This window comes from Amblyraja radiata, chromosome 28, assembly GCF_010909765.2.
Source record: "Amblyraja radiata isolate CabotCenter1 chromosome 28, sAmbRad1.1.pri, whole genome shotgun sequence".
Classification (NCBI taxonomy): Eukaryota; Metazoa; Chordata; class Chondrichthyes; order Rajiformes; family Rajidae; genus Amblyraja; species Amblyraja radiata.
In genome coordinates, this window is record NC_045983.1 from 13466277 (window position 1) to 13490432 (window position 24156).

Consider the following 24156-nt stretch of genomic DNA (forward strand, 5'->3'; position numbering starts at 1 on the left):
AGCTGGAACAGTCCGTTGCATGGGTGGAAGGGGTCTCCCATGATTTTATTGGCTCTGGAGTTGCACCTCCTGATGTATAGTTCCTGCAGGGGGGCGAGTGAAGTTCCCATAGTGCGTTCGGCCGAACGCACTACTCTCTGCAGAGCCTTCTTGTCCTGGGCAGAGCAATTCCCAAACCAGATGGTAATATTACCGCACAAGATGCTTTCCACAGCCGCTGCATAGAAGCACTGGAGGATCCTCGGAGACACTGAATTTCCTCAATTGCCTGAGGTGGTAAAGGCGCTGCCTTGCCTTACTCACGAGTGCTACGGCGTGTGATGTCCATGTCATATCCTCAGAGATGTGGACTCCCAGATATTTAAAACAGCTCACCCTATCCACAGGATCCCCATTTATCCTCAATGGTGTGTACGTCCTCGGATGATGTGCCCTCCTAAAGTCCACGATCAGCTCCTTCGTTTTTTTGATGTTCAAGAGGAGGCTGTTATCCTGGCACCAGAGTGCTAGATACCGAGTGCTACAAAGATGTATGGGGTTGTAGGTTAATTTATTTGGTATAAGTGTAAATTGTCCCTACTGCGTGTTGGATAGTATTAATGTGTGGGGATCGCTTGTCGGTGTGGACTCGGTGGGCTGAAGGGCCTGTTTCCACACTATATCTCTAAAATGAAACTAAACTATAATTTACTAAAAAATATTAGCAATTTGGTTCTGTTATCCATTAGGGTGGAGGTAACTTTGTGTCCACCTTGATAATGCAAGGTAACATTATCTAGAGGGACGAGGGCTGTTAACCCCTTGCCCCGTGGCAGCTTTAAAAAAAAAAAAAGTGTCCAGTAATTACTCCCACTCACTGCTATTCTTCTTCCAGAGCCTGAAAGATATTTCCAGTCACCTTTTTGAAGTTAGAATTAAATGAGTTTTCAATTGTGCCACGGCCACAACCTGCAGCTATGTAAGGCAAGCATTCAGACCTCTCACGTCGGTATTGGTGGTAGGTGGAGTTGGCCAGGGTGAAATATGTTAACTATAATTAAATAAACAGGTTCACTTCTTAATAAACAGACAACTCACAAAGCGGTTTGGTAGACCAGTTCAAAACTTTACTAATTATCGGCCGATGGAAGTGGCAAGGAAAACCCCAGCCAAGGGAGCAACACAGACCCATGGCTGTTCTCTCTCCACTTCCCTGAACACAGAATTTTGTCACCTAAGCATATTCCAAAGACATTATGGTCAGAGGTACAGAGAATACACATTACTACAGGATGCATCTGAGTTTGTCTCGACAATCATCAGTTGAAAAGGCATCTTGTCATGCTGTACAAGGCACTTACATAGGAAAGGCATCGGACATTGGTACAAGGACTTATATATCAAAGGCATCAGACAATGGTACAAGATACTTACATATCAAAGGCATCAGACATTGTCTCAATACCCCTTACTGGGATTAATCTGGGCTTCCTTTCTCGTCAAATGGTAGGCGCATTTCAAAGTCATCGGTCATTATCTCAATACACAGCAACCTTGGAGAAGTCAGGGCTTGTCTGGGCTTGTTTTTCTGTATCAATCTAGCCCAGAAATCCATTTAATATATTTCTTATATTATTAACATCATTTGGCCTTATCAAGGGCATCTGCAGAATTACCAGATATTGTGCTTTTGACATCCTGAACAGATGGATTGGATCTTGGTGGCATCCATTATCCTCTCTGCACTCTGAGACTGTTGACCTGCATCAGCATTTACATCCCTGAAATTATGCTTGCCAAAATCTGAAAAGGTTTGGTCATGTAGCCTATCGGAATGTTCCAACAGAAACTAAATCATTGCATCTCCAATCGGTGTTGCTTTGTCTTCTTTGCTTTCCTCAAGCTCCAAAGTGGGTCGTGTCTGATGTTCTGAAGCCACATCTAGATGCTGTGCCTTCTTTTGCCTGTTCTGTCTCCCTCTGTATTTCCGATTGGGGCCGTGATTCCATCTAGTCTTGGGCCAGAATCCTCTTCTCTGCGCCCTTTCATTCAGCGGTAATAAAGCACTATCTGCATCATCTGAGCTGGAAACAACAGTTGTGTCTGCAACACAAAGAATTTAATGTGTTTATGTCATTGATAAGTTGACATTAATACAGTGCATGAATGACAGTTTACTGTAGTATTCCAAAATAGCATTGTGTGGAAATCGTGGAATGGGTGTGGGACAACAAACAGAATAGTAAGGGACAAGAACCATGCAATACCAAAGGATATTACTCGGCCATGGAAAACACAGAACAAAGAACAATAAAGCACAGGACTAAGCCTATTCCACAATGTCTGTGCCGAACATAGTAAGTAAGTAAATAAGTTTTATTTATATAGCACGTTTTAAGTCAACTCGCATTGACACCAAAGTGCTTTACACAAAATAGATAATAAGTTTCCATACAAACCATAGAAAAAGGTTAAAAAAATAAAGAAAATGGACACAACACATTATAGAGTTCAACACAAACGTCCCACCATAGCAGAATCAAAATTTTCCACTGGGGAAAGGCACCAGAAAGTTAAGTCCTCTTCCTCTGTGAAACACTCGAGGTCGGGGCCCATTTGTGGCCTTGCAGCCAGTCCGATAATTTTCAGGGCTCTCTTGCCGTGAAGATGGAACTCCGGCGTCGGGTGAAACATTCCTCAGCGACTTGGAAAGTCTGGAGCGGCTGCCTCCTCCCCGGAGAACATGATGCTCATCTCATCTTCCTGCACATGAACCATACCCATGTGCCTATGTTGAAAGCCTCTTATCATCTGCCTACTCCATCACCACCACCCTTTTCTGTGCATTCCAGGCACACTACTACACTCCGTATAAAGAAAACAGCTCGCCCTGCACCTCTTCTTTCACCTTCACCATCTGCCTTTGAAGTTATGCTCTCTGGTTTTTGGCATTTCCACCCTGGGAAAAAGGTTCTGACAGTCTACCCTATCTATGCTTCTCATAATTTGTATACTTCTTTTGGGTGTTCCTCAATTTTCCAAAGTTCCAGAGTAAACAATCCAAATCTGTCCAACCTCTTCTTATGGCCAATGCCCTCTAATCCAATCAGTATTGTGTTGTAAAGATTAACAAGGAGTCTTGTTCCACCCGCTGCTCATTTCACCCAAACCTTGCAGAATCTACGTTCAGATATTTGATTAATTATTTTAAAATTAATATTGAATCCCCATCTACTGTCCTATTTTTGCCATTTATCTTAATTCTACTTCCGGGTGGGGTTGCTTTTCTCTCTACTGACCTTTTTCCTCTTCTACTGGATCTTCGTGGATGCGAGCTACACTTGTGCTCCACTTTGTCCAGTTCACTTCATTGATCCTGGAATGAGAAATGATTAGTTTAAACAAAGTCTTGAGATCCATTCGAAATCCAGGGAGGGGAGGGCATGGAAGTTGGCGGATTAACCAAAGCTCAATGTGGGACAATGATCTGTCCCACGTGACCCTCAGTTCCTTGATCGTTCAAAAGGTTTATCTCCCACTAAGGTAGTCAATTCCAAACACTCTCCATCCTCTGAAAATAAATTATTTTTCCCCTCAGGTTTAAGGGATTCACCGTGGTGCAGTTTGGGGCTGCTGCCATACAGTTCCAGGAACGTGCTTGCGATTCCAGCCTTCTGTTATCTGTGTGGAGTTTGCATGTTCTTCCTGTGACCACATGGGATTCCTCTGGGTGCTCCGCTTTCCTTCTACAGCACACAGCCATGCATGTTAGTGGGTTAATTGGCTGCTGTAAATTGCCCCGACAGTGTGAGTCAGTCAAGGCAAGTGGAGAGAATTGTTGGGCACTCCTGCCTTGGACCATTTTTATGTTTAGTTGATGGTGGAAAAACTTCAGAGAGTTGGAACTTAAAGTCTGTAAAAGAAATTTGCTGCACCTGCAGAGAGTGAGGTTAAAGTAGTGTAGCACAGAAACTGGCCCTTTGGCCCAGCCCATCTACACCTGTCCCATTTGCCCACATTAGGTCTCTGCCTTGCCTGTTGTGTCTGTTCTTACTGCCCTTTAAACATCATAATTGTATATGATTCCCTTACCTCCTTGAGCAACACATTCCAGATATCATCCACTGTGTAAAGAGGAAGCTTTCTCTTCAATTCCTCTTTAAAACTCCTTCCTCTCACTTTAAACCTATGGCCTCTTCTTTTTGATATCTCTGGGAATAAATTTCTGACCATCTATGCCTCATAATTTTTTTTACACCTCTCTCAGGTCACCCCTCTGTCTCATAGAAACATAGAAACATAGAAAGTAGGTGCGAGAGTAGACCACCAGATCCGTCGAGCCCGCACCGCCATTCGCTCATGGCTGAACACTAAACAGACACACTTACCCACAAACAGTAGACACAAGACACAGAACACAAGACACTACCCTCCCCTTTATACCGCTATCATCCCTCTCCACCCCAAGAACCTCGTGATCTCCTGGGGGAGGCAAAAAAACGGATAAAAACCCAGGTCCAATTCGGGAAATAAATCCGGGAAATTCCTCCATCCGGTCTAATTCTTCTCCGTAACTAAAGTTCTCCAATCCAGAAAACAACCCAATTAATATTTTCTGTCCTCTCCAGCACAAGCACATCTTTCATAAAGTGGAATGACCAGAACTGTGCACACTACTCCACGTGCAGCCTTAACAGTTTGTAAAGTTACTACGTAATGACCTCGCTTTTATATTCTGTGCCCTGACCGATGAAGGAAAGCATATGATACACCTCCTTTACCACTGTGTTGACATTTCAGGAACTATGGACCTGGGGGTTCCTGTTCATCACCATTTCCTCCTGCATACTATTTACTAGATATACATGTCTTACCTCCTACATGACTTCTATAAACACATCACCTCACACTTGTCAGGATTAACTTCCATCTGCCAATGGTATGCTCAATTTTCCATATCCTGCCTCTAGCCTTAGACTGCCTTCTTCCACTATCCACAACACCACTGCCTTTCATGCCATCCGTAAACTTACTAATCATATCTCCTACATTCACATCCAAGTCCTTAATCTGTGTCACTAACAGTACCGCAGGGACACCACTAATCAGATTTCCAATTAAAGCATCCTTTAGCCACCACTCTTTGTCCCGTTACCAAGTCCAATTAGCCAGTTTATCATAGATTCCCATCTGCCTTGACCTTCTTGATCAGGCTATAATATAGACCTTGTCAAATGCCGAATCTCATTTCCATAAAAGATTGCTCTTTTCCAAAAAAAATTATGTTGCAATGTTAACAAAGACTGGACTCCTAGTTGGAATGAGAGATTTGTTACATTGTTGTAAGGAGAGGGAGGGATTGGGGGAGGGGACGAGGAGAGGATTGTTGTTTAATGTTATTTAAACAGAGAGGAGAGGGGTTATGGAGGGAGGGAGTGACCGAGGGTAGGGGAAAGGAGGATGAGGGAAAGGTGAGGAGGAGGGGGAAAGAAGAGGGAGGGTGAAGAGGAGGGGGAGGGAGTGCTGGGGGATGAGGGGAAATGAGCCGTGCCTGGGCAGTTGGGGGCTATGGGTGACTGGTGGAATATTGCATTGATGGAACGGGTGAATGGTGGAATATTGCATTGGGGAATGGGGCCCAATGAGTCCCACTTAGTCTAATATATATTACTAAAAGTCAACATTTTTGTGATTCTGTCTGCGTGCGTGCGTGATCATGTTCTCCCGGAACTATGCCAAAACGGTACACGATAGAGCTACAATGTCTTGTGGTGTGGTGTATCAAGTTTCTTCCAGATTGTAGTTATATTTTACAAAGTTATTCACATTTTCAATTTTACAAAATCCAGTTTGAGAAAAATCACTTGAACTTGCACTGGCATTTAGCAGCTATGACGTCACAATAGGATCTCATTTACATAAACTGCCAGTCAGCAGTGTTCCACCCCACAATGACATCACAATGGGATCTCATTTACATTAAAAAAGCAGCCATTTCCCACCTCACAATGACATCAATGGGGGTAGGGAGGGGAGAGGTGTTATGGAGGGAGGGAGGGAGTGATTGAGGCTAGGGAAAAGGAGAGGGAGGGAGAGGCGTGGGAGGGAAGGAGTGGGGGAGGGGAGGAGGAGAGGAGAAAGAAGATGGAGGGGGAGGGAGTGTTAGGAATGAGGGGAAATGAGCCGCGCCTGCACAGTTGGGGGCTATCAGTGAGTGGTGGCAGGTAGACAAAAATGCTGGAGAATCTCAGCGGGTGAGGCAGCATCTATGGAGCGAAGGAATAGGTGACATTTCGGGTCGAGACCCTTCTTCGTTGAGTTGGGGGATTGAGGGAGAGGAAGGGGTAGGGAGGGAGGGGTAAGTGGGGGGGAGGAGGGAGGATAGAGGGTAAGGAGGGGAAAGGGGTTATGGAGGGAGTGATTGATGGTAGGGGAAAAGGAGAGGGTGGGGGAAGGGAGGGGAATGAAGAGGGAGGGTGAACAATAGGGGGAGGGAGTGCTGGGGGATGAGGGGGAATGGAGGACGATAGGGGTAGGAAGAGGGATGGCGAGGTAATGGAGGAGGGGAGGAGGAATAGAGAGGAGGGGGTGAGGGGAGGAAGCAGAGGAGGGTTGGGGGAGGGGACTGAAGAGGGAGAGTGAGATGCATTCACATTGATCTTACAAGTTTAAGCCATTTTAAACTTTAAAAACATCAGCCGTGCCTGTGCAGTTGGGGGCTATGGGTGAGTGGTGGAATATTGCATTGGGGGAATGGTACCCAATGGGTGCGCTCTTGGTCTAGTATATATTACTAATACGCTCATCTTGTTTGTTTGTATGCGTACGTCGCACTCCCACTTGCCGGCCACGGCTGCGCAGTCGGGGGAGGGTTGCCGTGACTCGCATCACAACGGGGATCTCTTGCGTCACAACGGGAACCCATCAGCTGCACCTGGTGGAATATCGCGTTGGGGGAACAGGCCCAACGAATCCGCACTTGGTCTAGTATGCTATAAAAATACAGACTGCATTACCTGATGTATCTTTTGCCCTTTAGAACTATTCCCTGTTGAAATTTTTTCCTCAGAATCTTCGGCAAGTATTTCTCCAAATTCAGAATGGTTCTTGCTCTCTTGTCAGAAGAATTGAGGAAAAAGAAATAAAACAAAGTAGTCACACACCAACTTCTATTGAGTTCACAAACTAGAACAGCAATGCTCTGTTCCTTTGTTTTGAACCTGTTTATGTTCCTATGTTTAAGGATGAATTGCCACCCAGTGGAAGCTGAGGTTATGGATTGCCTTTTGGGTAGAAGTGCAGCCATCAATTGTGTTCTGGTTTTTTTGGGTATATTTTTGAAGGAAACAGCCCATTCTCCAAATCATGTCATTGGCTGCTGTCACAGTAGTTAAGAAATCTATGTTCAAAGCAGTAGTCCCCATAAAGTCCAGCAAGTCCTTTGAGGCCGTGCTGTATATTGCTGCCATTCTTATATTGTCTTATGCTGTATATTGGTCTTATTCGCAGCTCCCTATGAGAGCCCTATAATTCCAGGAACTGCTTGTTCAGATGCACATCCTTGCAAACCTGAGGGTGCAATTCCCCAAGTTATAACATTCATCAGAGAACAGGCTCACCAATCATAGTCATGCAACAAGGAAATGGGCCCTTCGGCCCAACTTGTCCATACCAACCAAGATGCCCCATCTTAGCTAGCTCCATTTGCTTGCGTTGGCCCATATCCCTCTAAATCTTTCCTCTCCATGTACCTATTGAAATTTCTTCTAAATGTTATTGAACTTGCCTTAACCATTTTCTCTAGCACCTCGTTCCATGTACCCACCACCTTTTGTGAGAAAAAATGACACTCAGGTTCCTACTAAATTTATCCCCTCTCAGCTTAAAACCTATGCCCTTGAGTTCTCTTCCCCATACATTGGAAAAAATACTGTGCATTCACCGTCTATGCCCTTCATGATTTTCTACAGTTCTACAAGATCACCCTTCGGCCTTAAGGAATAAAGTCCCAGCCTGACCAACCTGTCCCCACTGCACAGTCCCTGGAGTCCTGGTATCATCCTCTGAAATCTTCGCTACACTCTTTCCAACTCAAATCAAAATCTCAGCCCGATTATTAGAAGCCAGCGGGTGGCATTGAAATGGGTTATGGAAAGTACTGTCCCTATTTTTGCTCACTCCTGGTCCACTGGAAGTGTGCAAGAAGGAAGCTTCAGGAGCAAAAGTTTTGGGGTGCGCAGATGTTAAAGTAAGGTATTGTCTGAGATACCTGAGATTTCCAGATGTTCTTGCTGTCTTTGGAGATGTTGCCCACTGTGTCCCCCATCAGTGCGATCAACATGTTGAGCAACAGGATGAAAGTCAGGACCACGTACAGCACCAACAGGAAGAGGAAGAGCTGAGGGTAAAGGGCATGACTCTGTATCTCCAGATCCCCCAGTCCAATGGTCAGCTTGAAGAGTTCCAGCATGGCCATGTTGAAAGTGTAAAAAGCACTACACTCACTGTCGTGGCATCTCTGGATCAGGGAGGCGAGAGCTGTTGGTAGCAGAATCCGCATTAATACATCCAAGAATAGAAGCAAAATTCAAACCAAGCTGCTCTGGGTTAATGAACAAGTGCGATAGTCCCACCCTTGTGACTCTTTGGGCTTGCCTGACACATTCTTATCCATTCTCTTGCTTTTATCATTCTCATGCTGAGATGAACAGCCACCGGGAGGTTGAGGCACGAGGCAGTCCGTGCGTATGTTCATGTGGGGAAGGAGAGGTTTTGTAGGGACAAGAATAAAGCATATTACCTAACATCTATTTTCTGTCTACATGTCTTTATTTCTCTCATTACAGCCACATAGATACTACGAGTGTCTCTGGTTATGCTTTAGTTGCTAAAGCTCTATCATGTCTATTTTACAGTGGTCATTCAGGTAATCTTGCAGTAGTCCGAAGCAAACCAGGATCAAAATGGCATCAACAGCAAAAACTGTGACAGACTCCAGCACAATATGATTTTTGCTGTTTTAATCCCCAAACATTGCTAAAGGAAAAACAAATTAGAATTATACAAAATATTTTTTTACCTGCAGAAAAACCAACTAGGAACAGCAAATAGACAAACAGGAAATGCACCACATCACTTAACAGGATCTGAAAGAGTGAAATGGCAACTGTGAAGCAATCGCAGGAAGAGACACCAACGTTGAGTGATACCTAAATTAAACAATTTAGAGCACTGCGGCTGGTCTCATGGGGTGACAATCTACATTCAGATTAATGCGCAATAATCTTTTGCCTATTGTAACCATCCCAAAGACTTACCATGAACGAGGTGACATATCAAGGGTATCCAGATTAATAAAACAGCTACACGTACACAGCAAGACCCCACAGCTGAAACCAAACTGTGCTGCCAACAGGGGCTTCAGATATATGATCTGCTTCACTTTGAAGCGCATTATAACCATATAACCATATAACAATTACAGCACGGAAACAGGCCATCTCGACCCCTCTAGTCCGTGCCGAACACATAATCTCCCCTAGTCCCATATACCTGCGCTCAGACCATAACCCTCCATTCCTTTCCCATCCATATAACTATCCAATTTATTTTTAAATGATAAAAACGAACCTGCCTCCACCACCTTCACTGGAAGCTCATTCCACACAGCTACCACTCTCTGAGTAAAGAAGTTCCCCCTCATGTTACCCCTAAACTTCAGTCCCTTAATTCTCAAGTCATGTCCCCTTGTTTGAATCTTCCCTACTCTCAGTGGGAAAAGCTTTTCCACGTCAACTCTGTCTATCCCTCTCATCATTTTAAAAACCTCTATCAAGTCCCCCCTTAACCTTCTGCGCTCCAAAGAATAAAGCCCTAACTTGTTCAACCTTTCTCTGTAACTTAGTTGCTGAAACCCAGGCAACATTCTAGTAAATCTCCTCTGTACTCTCTCTATTTTGTTGACATCCTTCCTATAATTAGGCGACCAAAATTGTACACCATACTCCAGAATTGGCCTCACCAATGCCTTGTACAATTTTAACATTACATCCCAACTTCTATACTCAATGCTCTGATTTATAAAGGCCAGCACACCAAAAGCTTTCTTTACCACCCTATCTACATGAGATTCCACTTTCATGGAACTGTGCACAGTTATTCCCAGATCCCTCTGTTCACCTACATTCTTCAATTCCCTACCATTTACCATGTACGTCATATTTTGATTTGTCCTGCCAAGATGTAGCACCTCACACTTATCAGCATTAAACTCCATCTGCCATCTTTCAGCCCACTCTTCCAACTGGCATAAATCTCTCTGTAGACTTTGAAACTCTACTTCATTACCCGCAACCCCACCTATCTTAGTATCATCTGCATACTTACTAATCCAATTTACCACACCATCGTCCAGATCATTGATGTACATGACAAACAACAGTGGACCCAACACAGATCCCTGTGGCACCCCACTCGTCACTGGCCTCCAACCTGACAAACAACCATCCACCATTACTCTCTGGCATCTCCCATTCAGCCACTGTTGAATCCATCTTGCTACTCCACCATTAATACCCAACCATTGAACCTTCTTAACCAACCTTCCATGAGGAACCTTGTCAAAGGCCTTACTGAAGTCCATATACACAACATCCACTGCTTTACCCTCATCAATTTCCCGAGTAACATCTTCAAAAAATTCAAGAAGATTAGTTAAACATGACCTTCCAGGCACAAATCCATGTTGACTGTTCCTAATCAGACCCTGTTTATCCAGATGCTTATATATATTATCTCTAAGTATTCTTTCCATTAATTTGCCCACCACTGACGTCAAACTAACAGGTCTATAATTGCTAGGTTTACTCTTAGACCCCTTTTTAAACAATGGAACAACATGCGCAGTACGCCAATCCTCCGGCACTATTCCCGTTTCTAATGACATTTGAAATATTTCTGCCATAGCCCCTGCTATTTCTACACTAACTTCCCTCAATGTCCTAGGGAATATCCTGTCCGGACCTGGAGACTTATCCACTTTTACATTTCTCAAAAGTGTCAGTACTTCCTCTTCTTTGATCCTCATAGTTTCCATAGCTACTCTACTTGTTTCCCTTACCTCACATAATTCAATATCCTTCTCCTTGGTGAATACCGAAGAAAAGAAACTGTTCAATATCTCCCCCATCTCTTTTGGCTCTGCAGATAGTTGGCCACTCTGACTCTCTAATGGACCAATTTTATCCCTCATTATCCTTTTGCTATTAATATAGCGGTAGAAACCCTTCGGATTTACTTTTACCTTACTTGCCAAAGCAACCTCATATCTTCTTTTAGCTTTTCTAATTTCTTTCTTAAGATTCTTTTTACATTCTTTATACTCCTCAAGCACCTCATTTACTCCATGCTGCCTATAACTCTTGTAGATCTCCCTCTTTTTCCGAACCAAGTGTCCAATTTCCCTTGAAAACCATGGCTCTTTACAATTTTTACGATTTCCTTTCAACCGAACAGGGACATAAAGATTCTGTACTCTTAAAATTTCACCTTTAAATGTACTCCATTTCTCTTCCACATCTTTGCCATAAAACAAACTGTCCCAATTTACTCCTTTTAAATCCTTTCGCATCTCCTCAAAGTTAGCCTTTCTCCAATCAAAAATCTCAACCCTAGGTCCAGTTTTGTCCCTCTCCATAATTATATTGAAACTAATGGTATTGTGATCACATTGAGTTACAGATATCCAAGCAGGGAAATGGCAAAGCTTTGGTCTCAAGGCTTAATCTTCATGGTCTATAGGGGCTAGTGGAGTCAAGGGATATGGGGAGAAGGCAGGCACGGGTTATTGATAGGGGACGATCAGCCATGATCACAATGAATGGCGGTGCTGACTCGAAGGGCCTCCTCCTGCACCTATTTTCTATGTTTCTATGGTCTGCGCTACATTGAACCAGACTCTCTCCACATTAGTGACTCTTCCCCTGCCATTCCACACACCACTCAGTTAAAAGATAATTGAGAATGGGTAATCAGTGCTGTGCTTACCTTGATCCCAAAAACCAAATGAAGGGGAAGATAAAAAGTCCTAGCTTGCCCCCCCCCCAGTTCTTCCTGTACTTTGCTCTTCCAACCTGCTGTTGCAAAAGGAAGCAACCCCGGGTGCTTGTGGGCTTTTTTGGCCCTTCACTGCTAAGGTGCGTGCAGCTCCCTCCTTTAAACCCCTCGGCCTCTCCCTCTACAAAATCCGGCACACCTCCACCTTTTGCTGATTACTTTTGCCAGGTGTATTACAAGTGCAAGTGGCTTTCACTGTGTGTCGACCCTCCCACAAGTCTCCTCTGTTTACACTTCCCATCTTCAGCACAGGTCCCTCTGTTCTCCGGCAAATCACTCAATTATAACAGATGCAAAACATAAGGTGGTGCAGGAACTGCGGGTCAGGCAGCGTCTGTGGAGGGAATGGACAATCAATGTTTTGGGTCTGGACCCTTCAGACATTGTAGTGCAGCGGAGATGGGGGTTGTGATTGCCAGTCAGCTTAGTAAGAGAGAAGCTAGAGATGAAAATGAGACAAAGTGTGACAGATAAGGAGAGAAGTGAAATGTAAAGCTGGCGAGAGGGATGTAGGTGGAAAGGGATGGGGGGAGTGGAGCTGGTGAGATGAAAGAAGGGAGGGATGTAGTTTGGGAAATAGGGGCACACCAGTGTGATGACGCTCAGGAAAGCGAGGGGGAGAAGGGTCCCAACCCAAAACATCGCCTATCCATTCCTTCCACAGATGCTGCCTGACCTGATGAGTTCCTCCAGCATTATGAGTTTTACTCAAGATTCCAGTAACTGCAGCTCCTAGTGCCTCTGTTCTAACAGGTAAATCCCCCTTCTATTTGCCAACTTTTTGCTCCATTATTTTGTTACCTCTGTTCCACTACCCCTTTTGAACAGCATGCCCGATTCTGAGCACTTACCTTCTGCAGCATGACACTGTAGATTCCCAGGCTCTGGAATCCCCGGGTGTAGAAGAGGATATTAATCCAGCCGAGAGCCAGTGCCCCCATCAGAGACACTCGCTGGAGATCGGTACCGACCCAGTACAAGACATCAGAGCATACCACCAGCCCAGCTTGCAGAAAGCTGCAAGGCCAGACAAAAACATCCTGTTTCAGGCTCAGTTAGAAATTGGCAAGTATGATGTTGTGGGAATTACAGAGACATGGCTGCAAGTGGTCCATGGCTGGGAACTGAATATTCAAGGGTATACATCCTATCGAAAAGTCAGGCAGATGGGGTGGGGTAGCTCTGTTGGTGAGGAATGAAATTCAGTCCCTTGCGAGGGGTGACATAGAATCAGGAGATGTAGAGTTAGTATGGATAGAACTGAGGAATTGTAAGGGTAAGAAGACCCTAATGGGAGTTATCTACAGGCCCCCAAACAGTAGCCTGTATATAGGGTGCAAGTTGAATCAAGAGTTAAAATTGGCATGTCGCAAAGGTAATGCTACGGTTGTTATGAGAGATTTCAACACGCAAGTAGACTGGGAAAATCAGCTTGGAACTGGACCCCAAGAAAGGGAGTTTGTATAGTGCCTCCGTGATGGATTCTTAGAGCAGTTTGTCCGGGAGCCTACCAGGAAGAAGGCAATTTTGTAGTGTTGTGTAATGAACCAGATTTGATAAGGGAACTCGAGGTAAAGCAGCCATTAGGAGGTAGTGACCATCATATGATAAGTTTTAATCTACAATTTGCGAGGGAGAAGGGTAAATCGGAGGTGTCGGTATTACAGTTGAGCAAAGGGGACTATGGAGCCATGAGGGAGGAGCTGGCCAAAGTTGACTGGAAAGATACCCTAGCAGGGATGACAGTGGAACAACAATGGCAGGTATTTCTGGGAATAATACAGAAGGTGCAGGATCTGTTCATTCCAAAGAGTAAGAATGATTCCAACGGAAGTAAGGGACGACCATAGCTGACAAAGGAAGTCTAGGACAGTATAAAATTAAAAGAGAAGAAATATATACACAGCAAAGATGAGAGGGAAGCCAGAGGTTGGGTAACTTTTAAAGAGCAACAGAATATAACTAAAAAGGCAATACGGGGAGAAAAGATGAGGTACGAAGGTAAGATAGACAAGAATATAAAGGAGGACTGTAAAAACTTATTTAGGTATGTGAAGAGGAACAAAATAGTTAAGGCCAAAGTTGGACCCTTGAAGACTGAAAAGGGCGAATTTATTGTGGGGTCCAAGGAAATGGCAGGCGTGTTGAACAGGTCCTTTAGATCTGTCTTCACCGGGGAGGAGACAAACAATTTCCCAGGTGTACTACTGGCCAGAGGACATAGGGTTACGGAGGAACTGAAGGTAATTCACATAAGGAAGGAAATGGTGTTGGGTAGACTGATGGGACTGAAGGCTGATAAATCCCCAGCGCCTGATGGTCTGCATCCCAGGGTACTTAAGGAAGTAGCTCTAGAAATTGTGGACGCATTGGTGATCATTTCCCAATGTTCTATAGATTCAGGATCGGTTCCTGTGGATTGGAGGGTAGCTAATGATATCCCATTTTTTAAGAAGGGCGGCAGAGAGAAAACAGGGAATTATAGACCAGTTAGCCTGACATCGGTGGTGGGGAAGATGCCGGTCAATAATAAAAGATGAAATAGCGGCACATTTGGATAGCAGTGGCAGGATCGGTCTGACAGCATGGATTTACGAAGGGGAAATCATGCTTGACTAATCTTCTGGAATTTTTTGAGGATGTAACCAGGATAATGGACAAGGGAGAGCCAGTGGATGTAGCATATCTGGACTTTCAGAAAGCATTTGATAAGGTCCCACAAAGGAGATTAGTGGGCAAAATTAGAGCACCTGGTTTTGGGGTTAGGGTGCTGACATGGATAGAAAATTGGTTGGCAAACAGGAAACAAAGGGTAGGAATTAACGGGTCACCTTCAGAATGGCAGGCAGTGACTAGTGGGGTACTGTAAGGCTCTGCTGGGAACGCAGCTATTTCCAATATATATTAATGATTTGGATGAAGGGATTAAAAGTAACATTAGAAAATTTGCAGATGACACAAAGCTGGGTGGCAGTGTGAACTGTGAGGAGGATGCTATATAAGTCCGCATCGACCAGCAATTCCCGCACACTAACACAATCGTACACACCGTAGGGATAGTTTATAATTTTACTAAAGCCAATTAACCTACAAACCTGTACGACTTTGGAGTGTGGCAGGACCCGGATAAAACCCACACGGGTAACGGTGAACGCACAAACTGTACAGACAGCACCTGTAGTCAGGATCGAACCTGGGTCTAAGGCAAGAATTCTACTGCTGCACCACTGTGCTGCCTAAGAGTTGAAAGTGAAATAGAAAGACCTGAATGTTAACAAGAAACTCACAACAGGATGTGGAACCAGGCATCTGTCACCACTGACTGGAGGTCTGAGAGTCGCAGCTGGCTGATCATCACAACCTGCAAAGGGAGAAAAGGAAACATGTTCTTAACTGTCAACACCACCCTAACTTGATAATCAGCCACTTATACAACTAACAATTACACGACTGTGTGAAGTTTGCACGTTTTCCCAGTAACGTGTGGGTTTCCTCCGGATGCTCCTGTTTCCTCCCACATTCCGAAAGACATGCATTTTTGCAGGTTAATCGACCACTGTAACCTTTCCCTAATATGTAGGGAGTGGATGGGAAAGTGGGATAGAGTTAATGTGAACGGGTGATCAATGGACTTGGTGGGCCAAACGGCCTATTTCCATGCTGTATGACTAAACTAAACTAACCTGACTCAGCCCAAGTCAGCTCATCAAACCAACTCAACCCATCCCAATGTAGACACAAGTCTGAAGAAGGGTTCCGACCTGAATCACCTGTTCCTTCTCTCCAGCGATGCCACCTGACCTGATGAGTTGCTCCAGCACTTGGTTCCTTTCCAGCATCTGTACTTCCTTCCTACACAAGGAACTACCGATGCTGGTTTAAAAAAAGACAAAATGCTGGAGTTCCTCAGCACTATATAGTGAAGAGGGGTCCCAACCCAAAACATCACCTATCCATATTCTCCAGAGATGCTGCCTGACCCGCTGAGTTACTCCAACACTTTGTGTCAATTCATCACAAAGTTGGCTCAAACTAATTCACAGTTGACTCCCAAAGTCCGCTCATGACACCAACCTGCCCATCTCTGCGAAAGCCAAATTGTACCCAAGATGCCAAGTCAATTGAACCAAACCCACGAATCCCACAAAACCTGCCAAGTGAAACACTGCAATGAGAAAAGAACAGCCTGGCTTTAGGATACGAGAGGAAACCGGAGCACCCGTGGCAATCACAAGGAGAACATGCCAACTCCACACAGACAGAATCCAAAGTAAGGATCAAACCCGGATCTCTGGTGCTGTTAGGCAGCAACTCTACTATTAACTTGCCAGACCTACATGTTGCACAGTGCAACCCAAGGGAAATACTCTTTACTTACTTCCATGATAAATAAAATACAAGCCCACAGTAGAATGAATAACCGTCCATTGAATTGCAATGATGTGGTTGTGGCATTCATCTGAAAGGGAGACTGAGAAAACATGTGCACTGGATTAAATACAGTAAAATGCAAGGATTTCATGCTGCTTGGCCGAGATGCACCAATAATGCTTATTTTTTAATCTGGTTTCTTCCGGGAGGGACACCTCAGCCTCTACTCCCACCGTCAGATGCCAATCCCAGGATGCTTACACCACCTGACCTCCATCTCAAACCTGCCTCAGCTCCTTTGAATCCTTTGGAAGATGTTGGCATGTTGTTTTCCTGAACCTCTGCAATCGTGGTGAAGGTAGAAACATAGAAACAGAAAATAGGTGCAGGAGTAGGCCATTTGGCCCTTCGAGCCTGCACCGCCATTCGATATGATCATGGCTGATCATCCAACTCAGTATCCCATCCCTGCCTTCTCTCCATACCCCCTGATCCCTTTATCCACAAGGGCCACATCTAACTCCCTCTTAAATATAGCCAATGAACTGGCCTCAACTACCTTCTGTGGCAAAGAATTCCACAGATTCACCACTCTCTGTGTAAAAAATGATTTTCTCATCTCGGTCCTAAAAGACTTCCCTCTTATCCTTAAACTGTGACCCCTAGTTCTGGACTTCCCCAACATCGGGAATAATCTTCCTGCATCTAGCCTGTCCAACCCCTTAAGAATTTTGTAAGTTTCTATAAGATCCCCCCTCAATCTTCTAAATTGTAGCATGTACAAGCCGAGTCTATCCAGTCTTTCTTCATATGAAAGTCCTGCCATCCCAGGAATCAGTCTGGTGAACCTTCTCTGTACTCCCTCTATGGCAAGAATGTCTTTCCTCAGATTAGGAGACCTCCCATATTGCCGGCGAGGAGGGAGACCTTGGCGATACAAGCGAGAAAAACGATGCGATAAAAGGATTGGCGATACAAGCGAGGATGGTGGGTGACTAGGAGGGGAATCTGCGGGTGGTGGTGTTCCTGTGAACATGTTGTCACTTTGCTGGTGGTAATGATCACAGGTTTGGAAGTCGTTTAGGAGTTTGACACCAGCGCATCTTGTAAATGAGCAAAGCAAGATCTATCTGTTCACTGACATTTACTACAAGAGCATTAACCCAAAGGTTTAGCTCTCTCCCCCCACCGAGACCTACTGATCTGCTGAGTATTTTGAACCACCATTGCAGACCATCGGACAGTCTTTAATCGGGTTTTATCTTGCACTAAACATTATTCCCTTTATCCTGTATCTGTACACTGTGTGCGGCTTGATTGTAATCATGTATAGTCTTTCCGCTAGCTGCATAGCACGCAACAAAAACGCCTTTCACTGTACCTCAGTATACATGGCAATAAACTAAACTATAAAAAATAAACTAAAAATATTTGCTTCTTCCATTCCACCTTACACTTCGGAAGTATTTCTCTGACATAGAAGCACTATGGAAGGTGCTGTAAAATGTAAGACATTCTCCTGTTTGGAGGAAATTCTCACCTCATAGTTGTGTGTTTTGTCATAATAAATAGCGGTGAAAGTGGTTATGTACAACACGTAGAACAGGCAGCTAGCCGTGAACATGTAAATGGCAAACTTCTCCCACTTCTGTTGGAGCAGAGTGTTCAGTGGTTCCACAGACAGCAGTAGGTGGCGGTTCTAATGAAGGAGACGGGTGAGCGGGGGGAAAGAAGAGATAGTTAGATTCACCCGGTTACAGAATGGGGACGTGTAAAATGTCAAAACCAGGGCATCTTCGAGGTAATCCACAACAAAAACAGCAACTCACAATGTGCTGGAGGATCTCAGCTGATCAGGCCGCATCTGGGGAGGGAATGGACAGGCGACAGTTCAGACTGATTGGGACACAAAAGGCCCTGATCTGAAATGTCACCTGCACATTCCTTCCACAAATGCCGCATGACTCATAGAATCATAGAATTATAGAAAGTAGGTGCGAGAGTAGACCACCAGGTCCGTCGAGCCCGCACCGCCATTCGCTCATGGCTGAACACTAAACAGACACCCTTACCCACAAACAGTAGACACAAGACACAGAACACAAGACACTACCCTCCCCTTTATACCTCTATCTCCCCTCTCCACCCCAAGAACCGCGTGATCTCCTGGGGGAGGCAAAAAACCGGATAAAAACCCAGGTCCAATTCGGGAAAAAAATCCGGGAAATTCCTCTCCGACCCCAATCCAGGCGATCGACACTTGTCCAGGAGATCACTCAGGTCTTACTATACTAACCATACCTAGGTCCATATCCCTGCCCTCTCCCCGTAGCCCCTTATCCCCTTGGCAGCTAAAAAACCATCTATTTTAGATTTAAATATATTTAATGTTTCTGCTTCCACTGCTCCCTGGGGCAGTGAATTCCATAAATTAACCACCCTCTGGGTGAAGAAGTTCTTCCTCATCTCAGTTTTAAAAGGACTCACTAAGTTACTCCAGCAGTTTGTCATTTGCTCAAGAATCCAGCTTCTGCAGATTATTGCGTCTCCAAATCAACAAATGCTGGAAATATTCAGCAGCTCCAGGATGCACCTTGGGAGAGAGAAACAGTCAATCTTCAAGGTCAAGGAGAGAAAAACAGCTCATTAAGCTGCTGGGCGGCAGGACTGGATGTCTCCAATAGGGTAAAACCAGGGTGACCATGGGGATAAACTGTAAACAGGTTAACTGGTCAAGGAGTGAATCAGAGCATAGAAGACAAGAGTATAGCACAGGAACAGGCCCCTTGGTCCAAATTGTCTGAATCAAACATGATGCCAAGATAAACTAATCAATCCCATCTGTCTGCAGGTGATCACTGTCTATCATGATCCATATCTATCTAAAAACCTCTTGAACTTCACCATCTTATTTGCCTCCATCACCCCTGGCAGCACATCCTGGGCACACACCACCCTTTGTGTAAAACATCTTGTCCCATACACTTCCTCTAAACTTTGCCCCTTTCACCTTAAACCTATGCCCTCTAGTCTTTTGACATTTCCACACTGGGAAATAGGTTCTATGTCCAACCTTTCTAAGCTTCTCATCTATCTATATTACTAAAACTCTGGTCTTGACCACTTTTGGCCCACTGTGCTGCGATTTCCGACAGAATGCCGCCACCTACGGCCGTCATTTTTGGCCACCTCGTTCAGAGCCCCCCTCCGCCTTACGGATGCGGAGGATTTTTCCCATCGATGACAAATCAGAGAGATATTAATGGGTTTTTTTAATTCACCATTCTCTCTGCTGCCCCTGCTGGAGGGAGAGGGAGGGACTATAAAACCAGGAAGTGGTGTGCCTCACTCAGTCTCTGCAAGATGGATGAAGCCAAGAGTCATGTCTCTCTGAGCTCTGAATAACACTGAACAAATGTCAACACAACTGTGAGTCCCCTTAATGTGGTTTGAAAATGTAATTATGATTTGTTTGAAGTAAAAAGCCACTGCCTGCAAATGGTTGTTTGGGTGCTTTGGCTTGAAGTTGAAAGGCACTACTTACTGCAAATGGTGGCTTGGGTGCTTTGGCTTGAAGTTGAAAGGCACTACTTACTGCAAATGGTGGCTTGGGTGCTATGGCTTGAAGTTGAAAGGCATTACTTACTGCAAATGGTGGCATGGGTGCATTGGCTTGAAGTTGAAAGGCACTACTTACTGCAAATGGCAGCATGAAGTTGAAAGGCACTACTTACTGCAAATGGTGGCTTGGGTGTTTTGACTTGAAGTTGAAAGGCATTACTTACTGCAAATGGTGGCTTGGGAGCTTTGCTTTGAAGTTGAAAGGCATTACATACTGCAAATGGTGGCTTGGGAGCTTTGGCTTTAAGTTGAAAGGCACTACTTACTGCAAATGGTGGCTTGGGTGCTTTCACTTGAAGTTGAAAGGCACTACTTACTGCAAATGGTGGCTTGGGTGCTTTGGCTTGAAGTTGAAAGGCACTACTTACTGCAAATGGTGGCTTGGGTGCTATGGCTTGAAGTTGAAAGGCATTACTTACTGCAAATGGTGGCGTGGGTGCATTGGCTTGAAGTTGAAAGGCACTACTTACTGCAAATGGTGACATGAAGTTGAAAGGCACTACTTACTGCAAATGGTGGCTTGGGTGCTTTGACTTGAAGTTGAAAGGCATTACTTACTGCAAATGGTGGCTTGGGAGCTTTGGTTTGAAGTTGAAAGGCACTACATACTGCAAATGGTGGCTTGGGAGCTTTGGCTTTAAGTTGAAAGGCACTACTTACTGCAAATGGTGGCTTGGGTGCTTTGGCTTGAAGTTGAAAGGCACTACTTACTGCAAATGGTGGCTTGGGTGCTTTGGCTTGAGGTTGAAAGGCACTACTTACTGCAAATGGCGGCTTGGGTGCTTTGGCTTGAAGTTGAAAGGCACTGCTGCAAATGCACTTACTTCCTGTTTGCACTGTATATTGATTTTAGATAAAATGCTACCACTTACGGCTGTGATTTTTGGCCATCTTACTCAGTCCCCCTCCGCTGAGCAGGTGCAGAGAATTCTTTCCGTCAATGAAAAATTAAAGTGTTATTAGTGTAAAAAATGTTGAGAATCTCTCTCCTGTCAATCACGCCATGAAAGCCACACCTTTTCCGGTGGGAGGGGGAGGGGTTATAAACCCAGAAGTGTGGGTGTGGCTCAGTCTCTGCATGATGGAGGAGGGAGAGGTCACGTCTCTGTCTGAGCTGTGAATCAACTGAACACACTGAATGTCTACTGAACTGTGAGTTTGGTGTTTTGTATGGTTTTATGGTGGTTTCACCCTGCATGAAATGGTATGAAGCTGCATTTGAATTTGGTGGCCTTGCACCCTGCTTGAAATGGAATGAAACTGCACTTGAATTTGGTGGCCTTGCATTCTGCTTGAAGTGGAATGAAACTGCACTTGAATTTGGCGGCCTTGCATCCTGCTTGAAGTGGTATGAAACTGCACTTGAATTCGGTGGCCTTGCACCCTGCTTGAAGTGGTAGGAAACTGCACTTGAATTTGGTGGCCTTGCACTCTGCTCAAAGTGGTAAGAAACTGCACTTGAATTTGGTGGCCTTGCACCCTGCTTGAAATGGTAGGAACATGGATTTGAATTTGGTGGCCTTGCACCCTGCTTGAAAAGGAATTTCAAGGAATAGTCATGAGTCAACTGCCAGCCCACCAGCCGTGAGTGAGCTGCCAGCAGATCAGGCTTTAGGGACTGAGCAGCCACCCCAAGAACCCATACCAGCACTCCAGAAAGCCCCCCCACTAGCCATCAATATTGGAATTGGTGGAGAGATGGAATATTGCATCGGGGGACCAGCCCTCCCGTGTGAACATGGTTATTCCACATGGTGAACATGGTGTGAACATCCCAGTTATTCTAGTAATTTTATATATTTCTATGAAGTCCTCAAACTCTGGCAGTCCAGAGAAATAATCTATCCGTCCAAACCTCTCATTATAACTCGTACCATAAAATCCAGTCACCTTTCTGTTAAACCTCTGTTGCACCTTTTCGAAAGCCTCCACATTCTTCATGTATCTGGCAACCAAAACTGCAAGCAGTACTCCAGATGAGACCTGACCAAAGTCCTATAAAGCGGCAACATGACTTCCTGACTCTTCTGCTCAATGCCTCGACCATTGAGCAAGCACACTATATGGCTTTTTTCCCCACTATCTAGTTTTGTTGCCACCTTCAGGGAGCTGTATACTTGAACCCCGAGATCCCTCTGTAAATCAATGCTTTTAAGGGTCTTGCATTTAGCTGCATACCTTTCCCTTACATTCGACCACCCAAAGTGCCTCACACTTGCTCCAGTTAAACTCCGTCTGCCATTTCTCTGCTAATTTCTGTAGCTGCTTTATAAAGATTCAACTTGTTTGAGAGTGAGAACATCAACAAAAGAGTGGTGACTGTAATGTATGCAACGTTTGTATACGTCATCAACATGTAAATGCGCGCGCCATCTAGAGGCCATGCTATCATTAAACGGAAGGCACTACTCGCAGATCTCATCGGTGTCGGACGTCTCTTTATTGTGCTAGTCACAACAGGGTTTTACTCAGATATTACATGGTGTCAGAAGTAAAAATGGCGGGACTCAAGCCACCGGGACCACTCTCCATGCAGAAGAAGAATGAGCGACAGCAGGCCGCCTTCGGCATCAGCGTCTCCTACGTGGAAGGCAGCTCCTTCGACGCCAAGCGCTGCACCCAGGAGACGGGCAAGGCTGACACCACCAAGCAGTACGGCTTCGTCCGGGAGCCCAGCTGATCGCGGTCGCCTTCCCCAAAAAAGAAGAAGTAGAAAGCTCGGATCCGGGGACGGTCCACCAGTCCCAATGCTCGGTCAACGGACAGGAAGAAAAAAAGTTCCAAAAATAAAAAGCAGGTCAAAGTCAAAGTCAAAGAGCAAGGAAAAACACAAGTCTGGCAGCCCAAAGAGTAAGCGCGCAGCCAAGAGGAGGAAGAGGCCTAAAACCCACCCTTTCGGAGGGCCGGCCGATCGCGGCTTCCGCGAGCCCACCCACCCTTGTGGCCCCCGGAGAGGAGGCAGACGATTGGGCGGTGGGGGGGATGGAGAGGAGGTCGCCCCCTGTGACGGCAAGAGATCGCAAGGAGGGGCTGGGGGGAGCAGGAGCCCCTCTCCCAGATGGAGCGAGACGCCGGGAGGCGGGAGTCCGCCTCCCAGATGGAGCAAGTCTCCCAGACGAGGCGGAGAGTCAGCCAGACGTCTGAGCCCCTCGCCCAGATGCGCTGAGTCTCCCGGACGAAACCTTCTGCCAGACGGGGCGAGTCTCCCTGATGGAGTAAGTCACCCAGATGCCAGAAAGCGACTCCCAGACGGGGCCAGTCACCCAGACGACACGATTCTCCCCGACGGAGCACGTCACCCAGACTCCAGAGCCCGCTCCCAGACAGAGCAAGTCTCCCAGAAAAGACAGCCAGTCACCTAGACACGCCTGGAGAGACAACAACAGCTGTGGTTTCGCGCTAAACCAACCGAGTGGCAACATGGCCAGAGTAAAAGAAGGCAATGAAAAAAAACGCGGAGTTAAAGAGTTTCTAGTTTTGTAGTATGATTTTTTAAGAGCACTGTGTTTATTCTGGTAGAATACAGCAAAGATAACGTGATTATTTCAGTGGTACACAAAATTGCTGGGGAAACTCAGCGGGTGCAGCAGCATCTATGGAGCGAAGGAAATAGGCGACGTTTCGGGCCGAAACCCTTCTTCGGTCTGAAGAAGGGTTTCGGCCTGAAACGTCGCCTATTTCCTTCGCTCCATAGATGCTGCTGCACCCGCTGAGTTTCCCCAGCAATTTTGTGTACCTTCGATATTCCAGCATCTGCAGTTCCCTTTTGAACACGTGATTATTTCAGTATTCATTTGCTATGTCAGCAGTAATGAATCACTTATGTTCTACTCGTAGGTAAATTAATAATTTTTGTGGGGAAAAAGAATGGGTCTACTACAAACCCACTGACTCCCATTGCTATCTGGACTCTATCCCCTACTCCCAATTCCTCTGTCTATGCCGCATCTGCACCCAGGATGAGGTGTTCCAAACCAGGGCATCAGAGATGTCCTCATTCTTTAGGGAACGGGGGTTCCTCTCTTCGATTATAGATGAGGCTCTCACCAGGGTCTCCTCTATATCCCGTAG

At 45.4% G+C, this 24156-nt stretch overlaps 1 protein-coding gene across 2 annotated transcripts in view; it reads right to left on the reverse strand.

Annotated features, from left to right (window-relative positions):
* Positions 1 to 1045: 1045 nt before the first annotated feature.
* The window catches only part of LOC116988849 (transient receptor potential cation channel subfamily V member 3-like), a 49239-nt gene continuing 26128 nt past the window's right edge, over positions 1046 to 24156 (reverse strand). For both annotated transcript variants that reach the window (XM_033045824.1, XM_033045826.1), the window contains exons 8-16: positions 18005 to 18163; positions 16472 to 16564; positions 15381 to 15454; positions 12945 to 13110; positions 9059 to 9125; positions 8249 to 8517; positions 6996 to 7093; positions 3279 to 3355; positions 1046 to 2082 (exon numbers count right to left, since the gene is read on the reverse strand). In XM_033045824.1, the coding sequence (XP_032901715.1) occupies positions 1829 to 2082; positions 3279 to 3355; positions 6996 to 7093; positions 8249 to 8517; positions 9059 to 9125; positions 12945 to 13110; positions 15381 to 15454; positions 16472 to 16564; positions 18005 to 18163 (1257 nt within the window). In that variant the 3' untranslated portion in view covers positions 1046 to 1828. The remainder of the gene's footprint in view (positions 2083 to 3278; positions 3356 to 6995; positions 7094 to 8248; positions 8518 to 9058; positions 9126 to 12944; positions 13111 to 15380; positions 15455 to 16471; positions 16565 to 18004; positions 18164 to 24156) is intronic.